The sequence below is a fragment of the Oncorhynchus mykiss genome, chromosome 16 (genome assembly GCF_013265735.2).
Source record: "Oncorhynchus mykiss isolate Arlee chromosome 16, USDA_OmykA_1.1, whole genome shotgun sequence".
Lineage (NCBI taxonomy): Eukaryota > Metazoa > Chordata > Actinopteri > Salmoniformes > Salmonidae > Oncorhynchus > Oncorhynchus mykiss.
In genome coordinates this window covers 14561759-14587155 of record NC_048580.1, presented here as the reverse complement: position 1 = coordinate 14587155, position 25397 = coordinate 14561759, and the positions used below count along the sequence as shown (strand labels likewise).

The 25397-nt window shown below is 43.6% G+C and overlaps 1 protein-coding gene across 2 annotated transcripts in view; it reads left to right on the top strand.

The window, feature by feature from the left end:
• Positions 1-25397, top strand: part of grid1b (glutamate receptor, ionotropic, delta 1b) — a 390652-nt gene that overhangs the window by 320815 nt on the left and 44440 nt on the right. For both annotated transcript variants that reach the window (XM_036946260.1, XM_036946259.1), the window contains exons 6-8: positions 220-393; positions 7569-7730; positions 8541-8660. In XM_036946260.1, the coding sequence (XP_036802155.1) occupies positions 220-393; positions 7569-7730; positions 8541-8660 (456 nt within the window). The remainder of the gene's footprint in view (positions 1-219; positions 394-7568; positions 7731-8540; positions 8661-25397) is intronic.

Sequence of the window (25397 nt, the reverse complement as noted above, 5' to 3'; positions counted from 1 at the left end):
CTCCACTTCTCTACCCCTCTCCTCCTCTCCCCTTATCTACCCCTCTCCCCTTCTCTTCCGCTCTCCTCCTCTCCTCCTCTCTTCCCCTCTCCTCTTCTCTACCCTTTCCTCTTCTCACCCCTTCTCCCCCTCTCTCCCTTCTTCTCCCCTTCTCTCCCCCTCTCACCTCCTCTCCCCTTCTCTCCCCTCCTCTTCCCTTCTTTCCCCTTCTGTCTGTAGGAGATCAGTGACACTGAGATCATGGAGCTGGCCCACAGTGCATTGGGGCGGATGACAGTGATTCGTCAGATCTTCCCGCTGTGGAGGGACAGCAGCGTGCGCTGCATGAGGAACAACCACCGCATCTCCTCCTTACTCTGTGACCCCCAGGAAGGATACTTACAGTCACTTGAGGTCAGTTCAACAGGGGGCCTTCACATCAAGGCCAGTGGTCTTATATCCCTAGGGTCAAGCATCTTTCCTGGCCCTGTAACCTGACCAGGGGCTCGAGTCCCGAGTTATTCCTGTCAGGAGATTTGGTCAGGAAAAATTGTCAGTCCCCACATATCATATTCAGAGTCAAATTACATTAGCTCTTTACTAAAATCTTCAAGGTCGATCATAACAAATACATAAGAAACAACAATTATGTATTTCGAAGAAATGTTAGCGCTGTAGCCATGTCTACTTTTGCTGTTATCTGATGCTGCCTCTGGGGGTTAGGTCAGTGACTCCTATCACATGTCACGTCAGGGACAGCCCCAGAATGTCTGTTTACAGTATCACTGAGCATGTGACCTGTGGGCCTCTGAAGGTCAACAGCACCTATAGTTTATATCCCATTGAGTGATAATGGATGATGAGATGTTCCACAAGGCTGTGCCATTGACATGTGGCGGGATACAGTGACATTTTTTGGAGGCCTGTAGGACAGATAAGGAAGAGTTGGTTGAGAGCATAGATATATAATCACTAGAAGGGACTTAGACTCATTGAATGGGGATTCCAATTCTAGAGATTATATTTCTATGGTTGAGAGCACCAGGATGCTAGAGAGAAGTTAGACCTGTGATTCCTATTGACTCATTAGTTGTTTTGCTTTCAGTCCCCTGACTCTCCTAACACTATTTCAGACTGAACTTACCATTCATTTTAGTTATTTCGGTTTACTCATCCAAGCAACCTACACCTTATTGCTAAGAATCCAACAAATAATAATCTGAGATTCTCGTAAACTTGGAGTAAACACTGTTAAATCACTGCCTGCAGTTTATGACAAGAATATATTTTTGAGTATGTTACCCCTTAATAGTAACAGTAGAGGAAGCAACACAAGTACTATATGATGACAAAGTTATCAAAGATACCTCTTTGATATGGCAGCTAGATAGCAGCTAGACATTCTCAGTCAAACCACTCAACGAGATCACATGGATGCTGCTCTCTGACATCCCTCCCCTCTGTTCCACCTTTATGTAACCAGAGGTGTCTCTGACTGAAAACCTCCTTGAACCCACCTGAACTCTCGCTATCGCTAACCGTTAACAGATGGCCCAAATCCTCCAGGGGCTCTTATCTCAATAATTAATGCAAAAGAGGGTTAAACACTCTTTGATGTTAAATCACCCTCATGACAAGAAAAATGCTGGTTCATGGTGCCGGTGAAACCCCATCAGCAGTCTGTCGCTGAATTTGCACTTTTATCACTACTGTATCTCGTTCTCATACCCTGGAAAGCTGTAAATTATCCATGTATTAACAAATTAGCCATATGCATTTCTTCACTCTGTCGGTATACTGGCACACAGCAAATCACCTCCATAATATATTGATTCACTCCACTTCTATGGGTGGGATGAGCGTGACTGAGATAGCCAATCACAGAACTCTCGATGGAGACTTCTAACGGGGTCACTTGTTGTTAATGTCTGGTTGAACATGTTGTGATAGTGAAGTAATAAGAAGGTTATCATCAAAACACAGAAACAGGAAAGGACACAACTAACAACAAAGCAGAGGAGAGGACAGAAGTGATAAGGGAGTAAACATGCAAAGTTGTTGTTGTTGTTGTTGCTGAATGCTCATCCAGAATTGGCACTCCTAGTGGCCCGCGACTTTAATGCAGGAAAACGTGAATCCGTTTTACCTCATTTCGACCAGCATGTCAAAGGAACCAAAGGAAAAAAAACTCTAGACCACCTTTACTCCACACACAGAGATGCGTACAAAGCTCTCCCTCGCCCTCCATTTGGCAAATCTGACCACAATTCTATCCTCCTGATTCCTGATTACAAGCAAAAACTCAACCAGGAAGTACCAGTGACTCGCTCAACATGGAAGTGGTCAGATGATGTGGATGCTAAGCAACAGGAACGTTTTGCTAGCACAGACTGGAATATGTTTTGGGATTCATCCGATGGATTTTGAGGAGTATACCACATCAGTCACCGGCTTCATCAATAAGTGCATCGATGACGTCGTCCCTACAGAGACCGTACATATCCCAACCAGAAGCCATGTAGTACAGGCAACATCTGCACTGAGATAAAGGGCTGCCACTTTTAGGGAGCTGGACACTAATCTGGCCGATTAAAAGAAATCCCGCAATGCCCTCTGAAGAATATTCAAACAGGCAAAGCATCAATACAGGGCTGAGACTGAATCCTACTACACCGGCTCTGACGCTCGTCGGATGTGGCAGGGCTTGCTAACTGTTATGAACTAGAAATGGAAACCTAGTAGCAAGCTGCCCAGTGACTTAAGCCTACCAGATGAGCTAAATGCTTCTATGCTAGCTTCGAGGCAAGCAACACTGAACAATGCATGAGCACACGAGCTGTTATGGACGACTGGTGATTACGCTCTCAGTAGACGATGTGAATAAGACCTTTAAACAGCTCAACCTTCACAAGACTGCAGGGCCCGACAGATTATCTTACTCAGAGCATGCGCTGACCAACTGGCAAGTGTCTACTCTGATATTTTTAACCTCTCCTTGACTGAGTCTGTAATACCCACGTTTCAAGTAGACCACCATAGTCCCTGTGCCCAAGAACCCCAAGGTAACGACCTAAATGACTACCACCCATAGCACTCACGTCTGTAGCCATGAAGTGCTTAGAATGGCTCGTCATGACTCACACCAACACCATCATCCCGGAAACACTAGACCCACTCCAATTCGCACACCGCCCCAACAGATCCACAGATGATGCAATCTCTATTGCACTCCATACTGCCCTTTTCCACCTGGACAAACAAAAGGAATCCCCTATGTGAGAATGCTGTTCATTGACTATAGCTCAGCTTTCAACATCGTAGTGCCCTCACAGCTCATCACTGAGTTAAAACACTGGGACTAAACACCTCCCCCTGCAAATTGATCCTGAACTTCCTGATGGGATGCCAGCAGGTGGTGAGGGTAGGCAACAACACATCTGCCACGCTGATCCTCATCACAGGGGCCCCTCAGGGGTGCGTGGTTAGTCCCCTCCTGTACTCCCTGTTCACCCATGACTGCATGATCACACATAAATACAACTCCATCAGTAAGTTTGTCAACGGTGGTAAGCCTGATCACAGACAATGATGAGACAGCCTATAAGGAGGAGGTCAGAAACCTGGCATTGTGGTGCCACGACAACAACCTCTCCCTCAACGTGATCAAGACAAAGGAGATGATCGTGGACTACAGGAAAAGGAGGGTCAAGCACGCCCCCATTCACATCAACGGGGCTGTAATGGAGCGGGTCAAGATCTTCAAGTTCCTTGGTGTCCACATCACTAACAAACTATCATGGTCCAAACACACCAAGACAGTCGTGAAGGGAGCACGACAAAGCCTATTCCCCCTCAGGAGACTGAAAAGATTTGGCATGGGTCCTCAGATCCTCAAAAAGTTCTACAGCTGCAAGAGCATCCTGTCTGGTTGCATCATTGCTTGGCCTCGCAACTGCTCGGCATCTGACAGCAAGGCGCTACAGAGGGTAGTAAATCCGGCCCAGTACATCACTGTTGCCAAGCCTGCCTGCCATCCAGGACCTCAATACCAGGCGGTATCAGAGGATGGTCCTAAAAATTGGGCCTTCAGCCACCCTGGTCATAGACTGTTCCCTCTACTACCGCACGGCAAGCAGTACCAGAGCGCCAAGTCTAAGTCCAAAAGGCTCCTTACACCTTATACCCCCAAGCCATAAGATTGCTACAGTTAATCAAATGGCTATCCGCACTACATGCATTCAACCCCTTTTTTACGTTGCTGATTCTCGCTGTTTATTATCTATGTATAGTCACTTTACCCCTACCTACATGTACATATTATACCTGAATTTCCTCGACGAACCTATTTCCCTGCACATTGACTCGGTACCGGTACCCCCTGGATGTATATAGCGTATTTATTTTTATTTATTTCTTTACTTTTTTCACTTTAGCTTACTTCATTTTATTATTTTATTATATATAGTGTCAGTCAAAAGTTTGGACACACCTACTCTTTCAAGGGTTGTTCTTTATTTTTATTATTTTCTACAAGAATAGTAAAGACATCAACACTATGAAATACCACATACGGAATCATGTCGTAACCAAAAAAGTGTTTATCAAATCCAAATGTATTTTGTATTTGAGAATCTTCAAAGTAGCCACCCTTTACCTTGACGACAGCTTTGCAAACTCTTGGCATTCTCTCAACCAGCTTCTTGAGGTAGTCACTTGGAATGCATTTCAATTAACTGGTGTGATTTGTTTAAAGTTAATTTGTGGAATTTATTTCCTTCTTAATGCATTTCAGCTAATCAGTTGTATTGTGACAAGGTAGGGATGGTATACAGAAGACAGCCCTATTTGGTAAAAGAACAAGTCCGTATTATGGCATGAACAGCTCAATAAGCAAAGAGAAATGACAGTCCATCATTACTTTAAGATATGAAGGTCAATTCGGAAAATGTCTTTCTTCAAGTGCAGTCGCAAAAACCATAAAGCGCTATGATGAAACTCACTCTCATGAGGACCGCCACAGGAAAGGAAGACCCAAAGTTACCTCTGCTGCAGAGGATAAGTTCATTAGAGTTACCATCCTCAGAAATTGCAGCATAAAATACATGCTTCATAGAGTTCAAGTAACAGACACATATCAGCATCAACTGTTCAGAGGAGACTGCGTGAATCAGGCCTTCATGGTGGATTTTCTACAAAGAAACCACTACTAAAGGGCACCATTAAGAAGAGGAGACTAGCTTGGGCCAAGAAACACAAGCAATGAACATTAGACTGGTCAAAATCTGTCCTTTGGTCTGTTGAGTCCAAATTGGAGATTTTTGGTTCCAACCACCATGTCTTTGTGAGACACAGAGTAGGTGACCCGATGATCTCTGCATGTGTGGTTCCCACCGTGAAGCATGGAGGAGGAAGCGTGATGGTGTGGGGGTGCTTTGCTGGTAACACTGTCAATTATTTTTTTTAGAATTCCAGGCAAACTTAATGAGAATTGCTAACACATCATTCTGCAGCTACACACGATCCCATCTGGTTCGCGCTTAGCGGGAGAATCATTTGTTTTTCAACAGGACAATGGCCCATCACACGTCCAGGCTGTGTAAGGGCTATTTGACCAAGAAGGAGAGTGATGGAGTGCTGCATCAGATGACCTGGCCTCCACAATCACCTGACCTCAACCTATTTGAGATGGTTTGGGATGAGTCAGACCACAGGGTGAAGAAAAATCAGCCAACAAGTGCTCAGCATATGTGGGAACTCCTTCAAGACTGTTGGAAAAGAGTGTGAAAGCTGCCATCAAGGCAACTGGTGGCTAACGGGTGGAAACAAAAATACTAAATATTTTCTGATTTGTTTAACATTTCTTTGGTTATTACATGATTTCATATGTGTTATTTCATAGTTTCGATGTCTTCACTATTATTTTACAATGTAGAAAATAGCAAAAAGATTAAGAAAAACCGTTGAATGAGTAACTTTTGAATGGTACTGAATATATTTATTTTTTCTTGTTTACTTAAAAATAACTGCATTGTTGGATAAACACTTGTCAGTAAGCATTTCATGGTAAGGTCTACACTTGTTGTATTTGGCGCATGGGACAAATAATATTTTATTTTATTTGTTGCTTTTCTTGCCGTCTCTACGTTTCACTGATGGAGAGATTTAGGTCGTGGGGGTTGGGAGTGATGGGGACGTTGTAGCCAGTGTCGCTCTCCCAGTTCTTCAGCTACACACTACCCAGGCAGATGTTCTATCAACGGTCCAGCCTTAGCCCTGCCTAGACTTAGTTAGCCCAGCTCAGCCTTAGTCTCGTAAACCTGACCCTAGGCAAACGCAGTTTCAATGATGGACTCTTTTGTCATAGGGGAACTACGTCAGTGTCTACGCCATTACTTTATGTACCCTTCAAAATACAGAAATCATCCCTGTATGAAGCATTTTGCATGAAGCTGCATTTTGCATCATATGAACCACTGCTAAGGTTTTGCCTGCAAACTTTGGTTTGCCTCGTAATTTGTTGGGAGTTTTTCGTTATCGATGAAGGCAGTGACGTAGTTCCTCTATGCCTAAAGTCCATCATTCAAACCAGACACCCTTTTACCTAGGGTCGGGTTTTCCAGACTACCCAGTCTTAGTCCAGCCTCAGTTAGCACTGCCTGGACTCAGTTAGCCAAGCCCAGCCTTGCTCATAGCTGTTCTTGAGGCTTCTTATCTGGCCACAAACTAGTGCAGACTGCTTTACTGTGTGAATTACAAGCCTCTAGTAGGCCTGCACATTACGGGCCTGGTCCTGATTGTGGGTTCACACTCTAAAATGACAAAAGGAATAATAATTGCAACAGATATGTGTGTTATCACAAGCATATCATGATGAGGGGTGGATGTATGAGGTAGCCTATAGCATTATAATGCAGATGCAGCTCGGTATTGCTTGATGTTGTTATTCTAACATGCTGGAGAATGGAGATGGCATGAATTGTCAGTGCAGGTTATGACATTATCGCAGCCCAGTGTGATGTCCTGCGTCCTTCATAGCTGAAACAGTTGGACTGCTCCGCTGTTTATTTGTCACTGTGCATTTCGTTTCTGCTCCATGGCTCTGGTTCGACTCTGGTACTGCACTCACATCTGCTCAAGGGGGCTGTCATGCTGTGTGTCACTTTGATAGGAGAGTGTGGTAGACGGGGGTGTGTGTGTGAGTGTGCATGCATGTGTATTTTGCAGTAGTTTTCCATGTCGTCATGACACACAAACAGACAAATACCCATTGGAAATCATGGTCCTATCAAACACATCAACCATTATGGTGCAGCTTCAATTTTACTGTTGTGCATCAACAATGATCTAATCACGTTTAACTGGTTTCTGTGGTCTCCAATCACTGTAGTCTGTGTTTTCAACAGAGACCTTAGAAATGTATTGTTTGATAGAACATTTCACGATACTGTATGTAATCAGTTTCTAGAATGGACGTTTTCTTGACCAAGATGGACGATTGTTAGGCACGTTACTAGGATGCTAATGCCCATTCTAGGGTCCAATGTCTAATTATATGGTGTTTTCTCCCTCCTCCTTCCTCTGTATTCCAGGTGTCCAACTTGTACCTGTATGATAGTGTGCTGGCACTGGCTAACGCCTTCCAGAGGAAGTTGGTGGACAGGAAGTGGCACAGCATGGCCAGTCTGAACTGCATCAAGAAGTCCACCAAGCCTTGGAATGGAGGCTGGTCCATGCTGGAGAACATCCAGATGGTAAACTTTAGTTCAGAACGTGAATATGAACCTTTTTCTAACCTTATACTCTATGAATTTTTTTCCTAATTTTCCTAGTCATTGCTGTGAAACAAAGATATATTTTATTTATTGTGATTGTGATTGATTGACATTCATCATGCTGAATACTTGAAAGGTTTTTTAAGGAACATAGGTTGTGAATCCAATGTTTTTCTAAAGCAGAAGGGCACAAGGCCTTGAATCAAAGTCAGAAGCAGAAAAGAGTAAAAGAAACAGTCCTTGAATCTAATTCACTCTACTTGCGTTACAACTGGAGATGCTCAGCTGTGGGAGATGAAGATGGTTGCCATTCTATTGCCATTCTCCAGACGCAATATCTTCAGCACTAAAAGGAGCTACGTACTAGATCTCCTCTGCAGTGGCACTTATGGGTTTTGGGGTCCATTTTCCCAATGATGTCTTTAGAGCAGTATTGGCAGGTGTGTGTGTGTGTGTGTGTGTGTGTGTGCACTTCAATTTCATGCTCATTTAACGTTCTATGAGCCACAGAGAGCTGTGGTTAGAGTCTAATCTGTCCCTGGGGGGACATGGGATAGATATCTTTGTCTCAGAGATCTCGGCCTGTCCCTATCACAGTGTCACAGGTTCAAACTGATTCAACCACAATATTAAACTGGCTTTGGGAACGCAGTTTCGTTATGGTCTTGATACTAAAGGGCTTGGAACTGGACAGGTGGTCTTGTCGTGGTTCTGTGAGATCTCACTCTTTCTATGAAATTCATCCTATATTCTCTCTCTCTCTCTCTTTCTATCTCCCTCCCATCACAGGGACATATCACAGGCCTTACAGGAACGATGGATTTCAAAGCGAACGGATCCAATTCCCACGTCCAGTTTGAAATACTGGGCACCAGCTTCAGTGAGACGTTTGGAAAAGACGTGAAAAGGGTGAGTATGATGATTCTGCTGCTGGTGGTCACTCCTCCTTTGTCTCAAGATGGCTGTAAGTCTGATAGATGTTTTTGAGTTTACAGTTCTGAAGCTACGACCTCTGTGGCACTACCCAGTGGTATTGTAGCACAGCAAGCCTCGACGAGATAGTCAGTAAACTTTTTCTTTAAAACAGTGAAGGTTATGGCCCAATTTCTGAGATGTCTTGGGGTGGGTTTCTTAGCACACAGAAATCAGAGTGTGGAAACCACCCTGTGGAACATACTGCAGTCCTTGAGGCAAAGCATACACGAGAACCTGCCAGAATACTGTCAGTTATCTGTTTAAATTGTACTGAATACTGTCAGTTTCTTAACTATACATTTTCATGAATATGTCCCAGTGAAACACATACAGGGTGTTATATTCAACAGGAACATAATGGAAATAACAACCAACTAGTTAATTGGTTTAGTATGCATTTGTGTTGAAGGCATGAGACCATTCGAAGAAACCATTAGTAGAAAACACCATAGGACATGAATGACATGAATGACTGTAAAGTGCTTCAGCACGACATCTTAAGACATGAAAACTCAAAATGAGTAGGCTACCCATAGAAATTAGATATGAATGACTTCTATTTCTACATGCTACTATACCGCTAAGCTATTACTGTATTTCAATCACACACATTATTTCAGCTAATGTAGTGCTTTTGCCAGCCTATAATTTCCTGCTCCCTAACATGAGTGGCCTGATCAAACACCAGTCAGTAGTGGCTGAGGGAGAACATGCCAAGCATCCTGTAATAACGACTGTAGGACAAGCAGCTACAGGGCCACTGTCAACAAAGCTCTGTATGTGGCCATGGCAACACACACTGTATGCTGTTGCGTCATATAATACTCTATATTTCCCATATTGGGCATTACCTTCCACCAGCTCCCTATTTGGTTCCTTCAGTAGATCTATTCAAAAGAAGAGCACTATTACGGGACACTGTGTACTCCTCTGTCCCATAGGGAAGAGACCAGCTCTGTTTCTCCTCACTGACTACCCAGCAAACCAAAATTGGTTTCTGTGAAAGTTCCCAGAACTATTGTTATGTCGTGGGAAATGTTCTTATAACACAAAAACTGTCCAGTCGTGGTGATGATCATAGAATGTTTGTATAAAACATTTGTCTGATGACTCAAGAATGTTCCTAGAACACATTTAACCTGTTCTTTAAAACCTCTTGTAACTACCCATCCCGGATCCGGGAGCGTTGTCATCAACTGACACTAATTAGCATAACGCAACGGACATTAATATTACTAGAAAATATTCATATTCATGAAATCACAAGTGAAATGTATTGAAACACAGCTTAGCCTTTTGTTAATCACCCTGTCATCTCAGATTTTGAACATATGCTTCACAGCCAAAGCAAGACAAGCATTTGTGTAAGTTTATTGATCGCCTAGCATAGCATTATGCCTAGCTAGCAGCAGGCAACCTGGTCACGAAAATCAGAAAAGTAATCAAATTAAATAGTTTACCTTTGATGAGCTTCAGATGTTTTCACTCACAAGATTCCCAGTTAGATAGCAAATGTTCCTTTTTTCCCAAAATATTTTTTTTGTAGCTGAAATAACTATGTTAGTTCTTCACGTTTGGCTGAGAATTCGACCGGAAATTGCGGTCACGACAACGCCGAAAAATATTCCAAATTAGCTCCATAATATCGACAGAAACATGGCAAACGTTGTTTATAATCAATCCTCAAGGTGTTTTTCAAATATCTATTCGATAATATATCAACCGGGACAGGTGGCTTCTTAGTAGGAAAGAGAGAAACAATGGCCGCATTTGTCCCTTACGCACAAAACACTGAGAGACTCCAGCTGACCACTGACGCAATGTTGACGTTCAGGCTCCTTTTTCAAAATAAAAGCCTGAAACTATGTATTGTGACACTAGACACATTAGGGAAGCCATAGAAAAAGGAATCTGGTTGATATCTCATTCACTGCTCATTAGGGACGCGGAGCTTTCTAAATAAGAGTCCCTTCCTGATTGGATTTTTCTCAGGCTTTCGCCTGCAATATCAGTTCTGTTATACACAGACAATATTTTTACAGTTTTGGAAACTTGAGTGTTTTCTATCCCAAGCTGTCAATTATATGCATATTCTAGCCTCTTGTCCTGACAAAATATCCCGTTTACTTTGGGAACGTTATTTTTCCAAAAATGAAAATAGTGCCCCTAGTTTCAAGAGGATTTATTAAAGGTTCCCAGAATTCTTCATTGGGTTGTGGGAACAGTCTGTTGAGAACAATGTGGGGACATCACAAAAGATATGTTCGCAAAGCACAAAAACTGTCCAGTTGGGCAGATGATTCTACAATGTTTCTTTTAGGGAGCAAAAACATTCACCTGATATTACAATAAATTTCCCATAACACATTTTGTTTGTTCTTTAAAAGTTTCTAGAATGTTTCAGTAGGTTTTGGGAACAGTCTGATGGGAACCAGGGTTATAGTACTCAAGTCCAGTCTCGAGACCACATATTGAGTGTATCTGTTTGTTACGCACACCTCTATGAAGAGGGAACGCAACACCCTGCTACAACTAAACTCTCTGTGATGCGAAAGAGGTATGGGCTGTAGGTGCGAGTAAGGATGACAACAGGCATAATGTGGTACAGTTTACAAGGACTTTATTACTTTACACGGTAATATGGGGAAAAGGGGCTGGACGGAACCAAAGCAAAGAAAGTAAATCTCAAAGTCCCCCCTCTATCTTACCTGCCTAACCACTTTTACCTAATTTAGCACCACCTGGTGCCCTAACCAAAATACAGGGGGTGGTCCGCCCAGGTCTTACCTAGTGTGCCTAGACAGTGAATATACTACGGGTATATGTATGCCCGCGAGAGATGAAAGGGGAGCTACTACCGTCGAGAAATTCTTACAGAAGGTACGATAGTACCCTACCATCCCCAGGAATCTGCGCAACTGGCGGCGAGTAGTGGGAGCAGGAAACGCAACAATTGCTTCCACTTTGCCAGTTACTGGGCGCACTTGACCTCGTCCCACTTGTTTACCTAAGTAAGTCACTGTAGCCTTCCCAAACTCACACTTGGCCAAATTGAGGGTTAAAGAAGCATTCTCCAACCGCTGAAACACACTTTTCAAAGGGGAGAGATGATCAGACCAAGTAGACGAATGAATCACCACATCGTCAAGGTAAGCAGTACAATTTGGCAGATCTGCAAAAACAATGTTAACTAGCCGCTGAAAAGTAGCAGGTGCATTACACATGCCAAAGGGCATCACAGTGTATTGTACAAAGTTATCTGGCGTAACAAAAGCCAATATGTCAGAAGCTCGAGAGGTCAGAGGCACCTGCCAATAACCTTTTAGCAAATCTAACTTACTAACGTAAGCAGCAGAGCCAATTCTATCAATACAGTCATCTAAGCGAGGTAGAGGAAAAGAATCAGACTTTGTAACTGCATTTACGCGACGATAGTCCGTACATAAGCGGGATGTACCGTCAGGCTTAGGAACGAGAATACATGGGGAACTCCAGGAGCTGTTACTGGGTTTTGCCATGTCATTCTGTAATAAATAAGCTACCTCACTTTTCATTACCTCCCTTTTCTTAGCATTAACCCGGTACGGATGCTGACGTATAGGAACAGGGTTCCCCACATCCACGTCATGTTCCAAGATGGATGTGCGACTTGGAATGTCCTGAAACACACTGAGAAAACTGTTTATCAATAGGATAAGATCCTTAGTTTGATCATTATCCAAATGTTCCATTTGAGAGGGTAACTTCTTCAGCATCTCTGAATTACATAGGCGTTCACCTTGCTGTAACGTATGGCGTAACTCCAACCCGTCCTCCTTATCCTCATCTAGGTCCCAGCCAGGCTTCAGCACCACCGCAGCCACACTGGAGACGGCGGGCTGGACCGGCTTACTTGAGGAGCTGTCGGGAGATTCACGCACATAATATGTTTTCAGCATGTTAACATGACACACACGGGAAGAACGCCTTCGATCTGGTGTCTTTATCACATAATTGGTGTCATTGATTTTCTTTTCCACCAGATATGGTCCAGAAAAATGTGCTGACAGAGATGAGCCAGGGATTGGCAACAAAACTAAAACTTGATCCCCTGGTGCAAATGAACGGCCAACAGCCTTTTTGTCATAATGCAACTTCATGCGTTTGAGACGAGGAGAGAGACTTTTGGGCTAACGCACATGCGGCGTGCAGTCTCTCCCGCATCTTACTGACATATTCCATCACATTTTTAGGGGCGCTACTGGGTGTAGGAGATAAGATATGCTCCTTCAAAACTTTAAGCGGACCCCGTGGGGTGTGTCCAAACACAAGGTCAGCAGGGCTGAACCCTAAGGACTCTTGTATCGTTTCCCTTATAGCAAATAGGACAAAGGGCACCCCCTCATCCCAATCAGTACTGGTATCCATACAATACTTGCGTAGCATTGCCTTCAGCGTCTGATGCCAGCGTTCTAGAGCCCCTTGACTCTCTGGATGATACGGACTAGAGACCTGATGGGAAATACACAATGTCTTTAACACATTTGAAAACAGTTTAGACATGAAGTTGGATCCCTGATCAGTTTGGATTACTTTAGGGAGTCCAAACGTAGAGAAGAACTTCACTAGTGCCTTCACCACAGTCTTAGCCGTTATAGTACGGAGAGGAATAGCCTCTGGGTATCGAGTAGCACTGCACATTATTGTTAGTAGGAACTGGTTACCTGACCTTGTTTTCGGCAATGGACCTACACAATCAATTAGCACTCTTTCAAACAGTTCCCCCACCACAGGAATCGGGCAGAGTGGCGCTCGTGGAACTGTTTGATTCACTTTCCCAGTGAGTTGACATATGTGACATGTTTTACAAAATTGGACCACGTCAGACTTCAAACCTGGCCAGAAGAAATGACGAAGGACCCGGTTATAAGTCTTTGTGATCCCCAAGTGTCCAGACCACGCCTGGTCATGGGCGAGTGACAGCACCTGCTGTCGGAACGGTGTAGGAACAACCACTTGACACACACTTCACTCCAGTCATTAATGGTGTCATGAGATGCCCATTTACGCATCAAAACTCCTGCTTCCATAAATTAGGCGGTCTCTCTAGTTTTAGCTTCCTCAATGGAAATTACCAAAGCAAAACACTTGCGAAGACTGGTGTCTTCTTTTTGACATTCAATCACCTTCTCGGGGGTGACAGACAAAAGAATGTCATGTAATTGGGGCACAATTTCGTTTTTCCCTGCCTTAGTTTCTACAGGTGTAAAAACTGTCGGCATTGCAGAAGGCATACTCTGTGCATGATCTTCTACCTCAACATTCTCAAAAATGGAACTAGCCAAATCCACCACATCTCCTAACTTGCGAGATTGTGCCCTCGTTAACACACAAGCAGGAAAAACATGTGGAAATGCTTGAACCAATTTCTCATCTGTAGTTCTGATTTCTGGATTGTCTACTACCTCCAACACAGGAATGACATTACCACCAGCAATATCATTCCCTAGTAGCAATTTGACTCCTTTTACTGGCAGTGTAGATACTACACCAACACGGAAACGTCCTGATACCAAGTCTGACACTAAGTGGACCCAGTGTAATGGTACAGGTACGGTTTTTGTCTCCATCCCCTGTAATATGACATGCGAGCCACAATACGTTTCAGGAGACCAGGGTAAAGCATCAGTAATGATTACTGACTGCGCCGCCCCAGTGTCTCGTAGGATTTGGATAGGCTTTTGATCAGCTTGTTCTCCTGTTAAGGAAACATAACCGGCAGAGATAAACGGAGCATAGACAGGATCCGGTTTCTCAAATGCTGAATCAATAACTCGATCCAATGGACGAGCCAGAGACTTGACTAAACCCAAACTTTTCATTTTTGGGGACGGTGACTGGGACTGTTTCGGTTTATTTTTCAAAACTGGGCAGTCCGCAATCACGTGACCCTTTTGGTGACAGTAAAAACATTCACGGATGAAAAGGCTTAGGGTTGTCAGAGGAAAAACGACCTGAACGAGGAACTGATGACGTAATCGTCCGGCCTTCAAAACGTGGTGCACCAAAGACAGTCTTGTGTGTCAAAGCATACTCATCTGCCAACACTGCTGCTTGGGCCAATGTCACCACCTTCTGTTCATTTAAATGAACTACTATTCTATCTGGGAGGTTGCCTTTAAAGTCCTCCAACAGCATCAACTCCTGAATATCAGCAAAGGTGTTAGCTTTGCTGGCTGAACACCAGCGACTAAACAGAGACTCTTTGTCCCTAGCAAATTCAACAAATGTACGGTGAGATGTTTTTTTGTGGTTCCTGAAGCGCTGTCTATAAGCTTCAGGCACCAACTCATAAGCCCGCAACACGGTAGTTTTAACTGTATCGTAGTGTAAACTGTCTTCCAGGGAGAGAGCAGCTACTACTTCCTGGGCTTTCCCAGACAATTTACATTGTAACAGGAGCCGCCAAACCTCGAGTGGCCAATGCAGCGGCCACACGCTCAAACGCAGAGAAATAAGAATCAAATTCCGACTCTCGGAATGGAGGGACTAAAGCTATGTTTTTACTCACATCGAAGTGGGTTTGATGATGAGCAGCTTGTAGAGTCGCACTGGAGCCAGCCTCTAGCTCCAGTTATCGGATCCTCACCTCCTTGTCAGCTTCTATTTTCCTAATTTCAAGTTCAAAATTCATCTGTCTCTCTTTATCTTTTTGCTCCCTTTCTAACCGAGCCAGCCTCACCTTCAGCCTAGCAGTTCCATCTGAACGACCCGAAGCAGAAGATAAAGGATCGAATCGGGGCAATGTAAAAGGGGTACGAGGAACCACTTCCTCCGCCCTGTCCTCCGACTTGGCATCAGAAGGTCTACCCGTCTCCTCTCCTTGCAATGAGAGAATCCGTTCTCACTAAACCCTCCTTGACTAGCACCAAAAGCTCAGCCTTTAGGGCTTTCAGGGAAAACAAATCCATAATGGTCAGCTATAGCTATAAGGTCTACTTTACGAAACCTCACCAAACAATCAATAGAGGGCGCTTCAAAAAACTTGGAGATGGCTGAGGCAGCCATCTTATACAATGCAGTCTACTGAACACACTAACTAAACAAGTCATCCAAACTCACAACCTACCATCACACCTCAATCACTAATTACAGAGAGCTCAGAGCAGCAGGGTCCGGTGGGTTTAATGGAAATATCCCAGATGAGCCCCCATTATGTTATGCACGCCTCTATGAAGAGGGAACGCAGCACCCTGCTACAACTAAACTCTCTGTGATGCGAAAGAGGTATGGGCTGTAGGTGCGAGTAAGGATGACAACAGGCAGAATGTGGTACCGTTTACAAGGACTTTATTTCTTTACACGGTAATATGGGGAAAAGGGGCTGGACGGAACCAAAGCAAAGAAAGTAAATCTCAAAGTCCCCCCTCTCCTATCTTACCTGCCTAACCACTTTTACCTAATTTAGCACCACCTGGTGCCCTAACCAAAATACAGGGGGTGGTCCGCCCAGGTCTTACCTAGTGTGCCTAGACAGTGAATATACTACGGGTATATGTATGCCCGCGGGCCTCTTGCCTAAGCACTCCCAAGGTGCCTTCCCCCCTGGGAACAAATGAAACAGAATATTAAACAATTTCACAAACAAACTAAGCAAACAAAGGACATCAACTAAGCTCTACCTGAGCAACAAACTCACAAAACATACCAACTCTCAGCAATGAACTCCCAGCAAAATCAACCTCTATCGAAATCTCTCTGCAATGACCTCCAAGCAAAAATCTCTATCACAAACAATCGCTTTGCAATGACCTCCCAGCAAATCTCTCTCAGTAATCCCTACCTCCAAAATCTCGCTCTCCTGAACAGAACACTGGCTTTTATATAGCTTTAGAAGGAATGTGTAACTGGAGACAGCTGTGTCTTGACGAGGGGGCGGGGTCAGCTCTCCAATTAGCCCTGGAGTCGACCAATCAGCTGCTTGAGGGATTTCAGGAAGCCATTTCCTGAAATAAAACACATGCAAATACACAAACTACAACACATAAACTGGGGAACGTAACACTGTTTTATGTCGGATACATATTTACTTGGTCTTGACTCTGTCTCGGACAATGAGGACTTAAACTGTATTTCCCCAAAACCAGACAAAAATAATAATACTGACTAGGGGTGGCTATTCAGCAGCCTGATGGTTTGGGGTAGAAGCTACTGGCCAGTCTTTCACTTTTTGCCATGATGCTCCTATACTACTCGGCAGTATGCTCTTGATGGTGCTCCTGTAGAACATTGTGAGGGCCCTCGAGGGACAGGCCAAATTTATTCAGCCTCTTGACTTCTTCACCACATTATGGTACTGCACATTGCTGCACTGCACTGTCAGAACTAGAAGCACAAGCATTTCGCTACACTCGCATTAACATCTGCTAACCATGTGTATGTGACCAATACCATTTGATTTGATTTGATTTTACGTTGTCTGTGTTGTTAGACTAGTTCAGGTCCTCGGCGATGTGGATGCTGAGGAACTTGACATTTTTGACCATCTTCACGGTGGCCCCTTAGATGAGGATGGGGGCTTGCCCAGCCTGGTTCCTCCTGAAATCCACAATCAGCTTCTTTGTTTTGCTGACGTTGAGGGAGAGGTTGTTAACCTGGCACCATGCCATCAGTGCGCCTACCTCCTTCCTGTAGGCCATCTCATAGTTGCTGGTAATCAGGCCTACAATTGTCGCGTCGTCAGTGAACTTAATGATGGAGTTGGACCTGTGTGAGGCCACACAGTCGTGGGTATACAGGGAGTACAGGATGGGACTGAGGATGCACCTTTGTTGGACCCCTGTGTTGAGGATCAGTGTGGAGAAGGTAATGTTGCCTGCCTTCACCACCTGGGGGCGGCCCGTCAGGAAGTCCAGGAGCCAGTTGCATAGGCAGGAGTTCAGTCCCAGGGCTGTAAACTTTGTGGTGAGCTTAAATGGCACTATGGTATTGAGGGCCAAGCTGTAGTCAATGAACAGCATCCCCACATATGCATTCCTTTTGTCCAGGTGGGTGAGGGCAGTGTGCGTTGTCTGCGGATCTGTCAGGCAGTAGGCGAATTGGAGAGGGTCTAGTGTGCTAGGGAAGGAGGTGGTGATGTGGTCTTTGACCAGCCTCTCGACGCACTTCATCATGACTAAAGTGAGTTCTACGGGTCAGTAGCCATTCAGCTCAGTTACTTTCCCTTTCTTGGGAACTGGATGATAATGGACATCGTGAAGCAGATGGGGATAACGGCCGGAGAGAGAGAGATGTCTGAAAATACAACAGCTAGCTGGTCTGTACATGCTCTGAGGGTGTGGCTAGGGCCGGCTGCCTTGCGAGGGTTAACACATTTGAGTGACTTACATACATCCTCCTTGTAGACTGTAAGCTTGTTTCCCTCGTTGTCCTCAGGGGCACTCCTCAGCAGCTCAGAGTCGTTAGACTTGAAGTGTTAGAAAAAGGTTTTTAGCTCGTCCAGTAGGGTGACGTTGGTATCCGCGATGTGACTGAGTTTTTTTGTAATCCGTGATCGTTAGAAGCCCCTGCCACAAACGCCTCGTGTCCAACCCACTGAATTTCTCCTCCACTTTTTCCCTATATTTGTGTTTCGCAATCTTGATCGATCTGCGTTGTATTTGTTGTATTGTATTTCTACTGCTTAACCATACAATTGTCCCCGGTCACCTTGCCGTGTTTATACGCAGTATCTCTCTCCTTCAGTTTTCCGTCAAGGCTGCCAACAATCTACATTTTTTAAATCAGTTAATACGTTTAATAAATGGATTTAATGAAGGTTTCACTAGTCACTTAAAATAACGACACTTTAAGTTTTGAAAGACACCATCGGTATCACGCCATCTATGCATTTTTTTATGAATCCGGTGACTGAGTTGGCATAGTCATTGATTTTATCCCAGATCATATTCCAGTCCACGTGTTCAAAACAGTCTTGGAATCTGATTGGTCAGACCAGCGCTGTACAGACCTGACCACCGGAACTTTCCTCTTGAGTATTTGTTTGTAAGTGGGGAGGAGCAAAATGGAGTCGTGGTCAGATTAGAGGAAAGTAGGATGGGAGAGGGCCTTATACCGATGTCTAGAGGTGTTTAGCAGTGGGCAAGCGTGGAATTTGCGCGAGTTGGACAGTTAATATGTTGATAATAATTTGGGAGCACTGCCCTCAAATTACTTTTGTTGAAGTCCCCCGCGACAATGAACACTGCCTCTGGGTATGCGGCCTCCAGTTGGTTCACAGTCCAATGAAGATCTTTGAGAGCATTTTTGGTGTTGGCTTGGGGCGGGATGTACACAGCCATGGCGATAATCCCTGAGAACTCTCACAGAATGTAAAAATGGGGACAATTGATGACCAAGTATTGCAAGTCAGGAGAGCAGAAGCTTGCAATTTCCTATATGCTTCCCCTGTCGCACCACTTGTTGTACAAACATTATCTTAATGTCAGCACGTTTTGAGAACGCATATTTTGTGATTTCCCCACAATGTTCCCAGCAGGCTGTTCCCACAATCTAATGAAAGATTCTGGGAACCATTAAAGAGCAGAAGAAATGTGTTCTGGGAACATTTTATACAAACATTCTATAATCATCACCACGAATGGTCAGTTTTTGCCACAACCTGGAAACTTTCACAGAACCAATTTTGGTTTGCTGGGAAATCATTACTGGTACATCACCTTACCTGAACATTTATGAAAACTTTTGGGGAATGTTCTGTGATGGTTTATAAAGATGTTGTGCACAACATTTAAGTGAATGTTAGGACAACATTCCAAGAATATAAAAAAAAACATTCAATTGGAAAATAAAATATTTTGTTATAAAAAACTCTGAATGTTTTTGGGATGTTATCATCCTAACTGGAACTTAATGGGAATCTTAACAATGTTCTTGGAATGTTGCCGGTTTGCTGGGTAGAGTGTATTCTGCTGTTGATACACTCTCCTTCTATGCTGCTTTCACTGGTGCGCGCTGAGGAGAAGATAGACATCATTAAAATGGAGGAAGCCTATCAGATGTGAAAGTCTCCATACGACGCCCCACATACCAGGGACATGCTCCATGATTGGGAGAAATGTCAGCCATTGCCTAAGGCTGAATTTTTAGGAGGAAAGTGTCAAAGCCTGCTTATCAAGTGCTTTATTGACTCATAGTTTTTTTTTAAATTCATAGCGTTTTATAGCAGTGGTGTCAAACTCTATCAGCGCAAGGGCCATATTGAAAAAACACAATGAATTTGCGGGCCAGACATAGAGTATTATGTTTGTTTCTCCTTGGTTATTCATTATCAAGCTTTAAAAACTGATGCCACACTGCAACATTTTAGTAGCCTAGCTAGGTCTTGTGTCTGTGTCTGTACACTTTCCCTGCGCGAAAGTAGCACAATTGAAGTTGAATTCACAGATGTGAGTGCATCAGGCTGTAATTTCATTAAGTAAATGACTCAACTGTTGACTCATTTAGACTCGCTTGTGTGTCGTATTGTCCTTTATTAGTAATTTATACCCGCACGTGAATCCGTATCTTATAACATGTTGACAACCTGTATGACATTTTCTGCAGCAATGACCTGTTGCAACCAAAACTTGGCATGGTCCATGCCATTAGTGATGATATTATACAGTGCACTGGCTGGCTCATGTGTGGGTGTGTGTGTGCTTATGTGTGGGTGTGTGTGTGTGGGTCTGGGAGAGGGATGGGTGTGTGGCAAGGCACTTCCATTTGGCGTGCAGCATGTTGGCAGTGCTTGCTGTGACTTGCAGTGATTGGAAGCGGGCCAAAATGTATTGAAAACCCAAATCGTTGCAGCGCCTAGATAGAAATGCGTCATGGTACGGATTCTGCCTGCGGTCTTTGTGTTTGACATGTGTTTCATAGGGTTTTCGCATTGGTTGGTTCGTGCAACTGTTTTTGTCGGTCCCTCATGGAGAATAAGGAGTAATGTAAATTACAGGGAAGCGGAACGAGTCAAACCAATGGCAATGCCGATTGAATCACACAGCATCCCAACTCGAATTATGAAACCAATGTATCACATTATGGCCATTAGGGTCCACAGCCATCAGCCACACATACACATGCACTCCAGTGACGTTGCCTTAACATATTGGCCTTAACATATTGGATGACTATCATTCATATTCCCTTTACCCAGCTCAGTGTTACATCGATAGGTTTAGGCTCCTAGATGATACTTGAATTTCCCTATACCCATCATGAGGTTGCTACAACCTAGCCTACAAATTAATGTTTAAAATGTACGTGTACAGGTCGAGAGAATTCTTTTAGGAATCAAGGTGACAGACAGTGCCACATTCAATACTGCCTTGCACACGCTTGCCTGCATCTATCTGAGCTAGGGTGTAATCATTACACCAACAGTTGCAAACAAGAGTTTCTATTGGACAAATTCAGGTATGTTTATCCCTGTTTCATTCCATTTGCTTCCGTTTAAGAAACATTTTTCAACAGAATTAGCTGAATGAATATACCCTTGATCACCCGCAAACACAGTTCACTTTTATAGCAACCACATACAAACAGCATGATCACTTTGCTTGTTGTATAATTCCTTCTCGCATCTACGCGCTCTGCTCATCTCACATTCGCCCTTCGCTTCTGGAATTGTGCAAATCACAACAGCTGTCTATGACCAGGCAAAAAAAAACATTCCAAGCCAAACCTTTGTATCATAACCGCTAACTGCAACACACAGCCTACATCGTTGTCACCATATTAGCTAATGTCATAGTCACTAGAACTAATGCATTAATAAACCTGCTACAAAGATTTTTTATTTATTTATTTATTTATTTAACCTTTATTTAACTAGGAAAGTCAGTTAAGAACATATTCTTATTTTCAATGACGGCCTAGGAACAGTGGGTTAACTGCCTGTTCAGGGGCAGAACGACAGATTTGTACCTTGTCAGCTCAGGGATTTGAACTTGCAACCTTCCAGGTACTAGTCCAACGCTCTAACCACTAGGCTGTACAGTGTACAGCAAGCAATTTAGCAGTTACACCGGTGGGCCTCGTGACAATTTATTAATACAACCAAAAGCTTATCTTGACTTGGAAGAGTTCCAGTGTTGGATAGCGATAACCAGCTAGCTAACATAGCATCCCTCTCTGTTTGAGCCAGGTGTTGAATTAAGCTAAACTAGCTAGCTGCATTCTCTAGCTAAGTAAGTGAAAGTGAAACAATTAAATTCAATGACAGATAGCTCTCTCTCTTCCTTCTCCTTCATTTACATTGTTTTTATTAGTTCAAAACCGTTAGTTCAAATTAGTCTCTCTCTTTGAGTCAACTACTCACCACATTTTATCCACTGCAGTGCTAGCTAGCTTTAGCTTTCAGAACTAGATTAATTCTCTGATCCTTTGATTGAGTGGACAACATGTCAGTTCATGTTGCAAGAGCTCTGATAGGTTGCAGGACATCCTCTGGAAGTTGTCATAATTAATGTGTGAGTCTATGGAAGGGGGTGAGAACCATGAGCCTCCAAGGTTTTGTATTAAAGTCAATGTACCCAGAGGAGGACGGAAACTATCTGTCCTCCGGCTACACCATGTTGCTACCCCAGAGAGTGCTGTTGAGGCTACTGTAAACCTTCATTGCAAAACAGTGTGTTTTAATCAATTATTTGATGACATTGAATATATTTAGTATAGTTATATCTAAAAAGGATAATTGTATACATTTTTGGGAATTTCACTGACGATGGTCTTTTTTTTATGTTTCACTATTAGCATTTTTCAGAAATTCACTGAGGATGGTCTTTTTTAAAAATGTTTCACTATTTAACATTTTCAGAAATTCCTCTGAGGAGCCTCCACTGGCGCACACCCATACACATGCATGCAACCAATCACGCACCCACGTACGCACATCATGCTACTGTAGCTCCCCTTAATACCATGGGCATGTATTACATGTAATGAAGGGACACGACAGCTAATGGTCCTGTGTGGCTCAATTGGTAGAGCATGACGTTTGCAACACCAGGTTTGTGGGTTTACTTCCTGAGGGTGTCCAGTATGAACAAAGTATGAAAATATATGCAATCAATATTGTAAATTGCTTTGGATAAGAGTATGTGCTAAATTACAACAACAACAACAACAACAACAAAGTATTGCAAGTGCACTCAGTCCTGTTGTGGTTCATTATTGCTGGGCTCCACCCTTTTCCAACAAGCTAGGCCCCTGAGAAGATATTAATGTACAGTACATTCTTAAAGTATTCAGACACCTTCACTTTTTTCACATTTGGTTACATTACAGGCTTATTGTAAAATGCATTACATTTTTTTAAATCCTCATCAATCTACACACAAGACTCCATAATGACAAAGTGAAAACAGGTTTTTAGAAATGTTTGGTAATTTATCAAAAATGGAAATACTCCATGCTATCAGACTCAAAATAGAGTTCAGGTGCATCCTGTTTCCATTGATCATCCTTGAGATGTTTCTACAACTGGATTGGAGTCCACCTGTGGTAAATTCAATTGATTGGACATGACTTGGAAAGGCACACACCTGTTTATATAAGGTCCCACAGTTGACAGTGCATGTCAGAGCAAAAACCAAGCCATGAGGTCGAAGGAATGGTCCGTAGAGCTCCAAGACAGGATCGTGTCAAGGCACAGATATGTGGAAGGGGACCAAGACATTTCTGCACCATTGAAGGTCCCCATGAACACAGTGGCCTCCATCATTTTTAAATAGAAGAAGTTTGGAACTACTAAGACTTGCTAGAGCTGGCCGTCCGGCCAAACTGAGCAATCGGAGGAGAAGGGAGGTGACCAAGAACCCGATGGTCACTCTAACAGTGCTCTAGATTTCCTTTGTAGAGATGGGAGAACCTTCCAGAAGGACAACCATCTCTGCAGCACTAAACCAAACAGGCCTTTATGGTAGAGTCGCCAGAAGGAAGCCACTTCTCAGTAAAAGGCACATGGTAAAGCTGTGACCATGTTGCAACCATGCCGCAAACTGAACAACATGCCAGTTGGTTTCTTAATATTTTGCCCTTCTTCATTCTTCACATTCTCTTTATCTAAAACTCCATCTCCATCCCTACCTGTTGATGCCTTTACCAAGCTATTTTTCACAAGGCAACAATTTCGTTCAGATGAAACGTCTTATAGATTAGACCCTAAATAGAGATTGAAACATTATTCCTTATTTCTGTCTGTTGACTTCATTCCATTTTGACCACTCAATGCAGCCCTAACAGGCATGACATTTCTCGCTTTACTACCACTTTCTAATTACTACCTTTCTATTTCTTTCCTACCTTTTTATATCTCTCTTCTTCTACCAAGCAGTATGAAGTTTCAGGCTTTAAACTCGGCACAATTGTAATTTGGGGTGAAAATAGGAACCCAATGTCTCTGAACTTTTTTATCACAAGAAATTCCCTTATATGATGCGTCATGATGCATGTTATTTACATCATATACAGTGCATTCAGAAAGTTCTCAGACCCCTTGACTTGTTCCACATTTTGTTACGTTACAGCCTTATTCTAAAATTGATTGAATTGTTTTTTCCCCCTCGTCAATCTACACACAATACCCCACCAAGAAAAAGAGGACGGAGGTCGGGCTGCCTTCTGAGAATTCATAGGTGATTGAATAACCCCCCCCCCCCCCCCTGTTCTTCTAGCTAATGTGCAATCATTGAAAAATAAAATTGACGACATACGAGGAAGAATAAACTTCCAACGGGACATTGAAAATTGTAATATCTTATGCTTCACGGAGTCGTGGCTGAACAACGACATTATCAACATACAGCTGGCTGGTTATACTATGTATCGGCAGGAGAGAACAGCGGCGTCTGGTAAGACAAGGGGGGGGGGGGGGGGCGGATTGTGCATATACGTAAACAACAGCTGGTGCACGATATTTAAGGTAGTCTCGAGGTTTTGCTTGAGGTAGAGTATCTCATGATAAGGTGTAGGCTACAATATCTACCTAGAGAGTTTTCATCTGTATTTTTCGTAGCTGTCTACATACCACCACAGACTGATGATGGCACTAAGACTGCAATCAATGAGCTGTATTCCGCCATAAGCAAACAGGAAAACGCTCATCCAGAGGCGGCACTCCTCGTGGCCGGGGACTTAAATTCAGGGAAACTTAAATCTGTATTGTATTGGCTTTGTCAATAAGTGCATTGATGACGTCATGCCCACAGTGACCGTACATACATACACCAACCAGAAGCCATGGATTACAGGCAACATCCGCACTGAGCTAGAGGCTAGAACTGTCGCTTTCAAGGAATGGGACTCTAACCCGGAAGCTTATAATAAGTTCCACTATGCCCTCTGACGAACCATCAAACAGGCAAAACAGGACCAAGATTGAATCATACTAGACCGGCTCCGATGCGCGTCGGATGTGGCAGTGCTTGCAAACCATTACAGACTACAAAGGGAAGCACAGCCGAGAGCTGCCAAGTGACACGAGCCTACCAGATAAGCTAAACTATGCTTGCTTCGAGGCAAATAACACTGAAACATGCATGCGGGCACCAGCTGTTCCAGAAGAATGTGTGATCACGCTCTCCACAGCCGACGTGAGTAAGACATTTAAACAGGTCACCATTCACAAGGCTGCAGGGCCAGACAGATTAC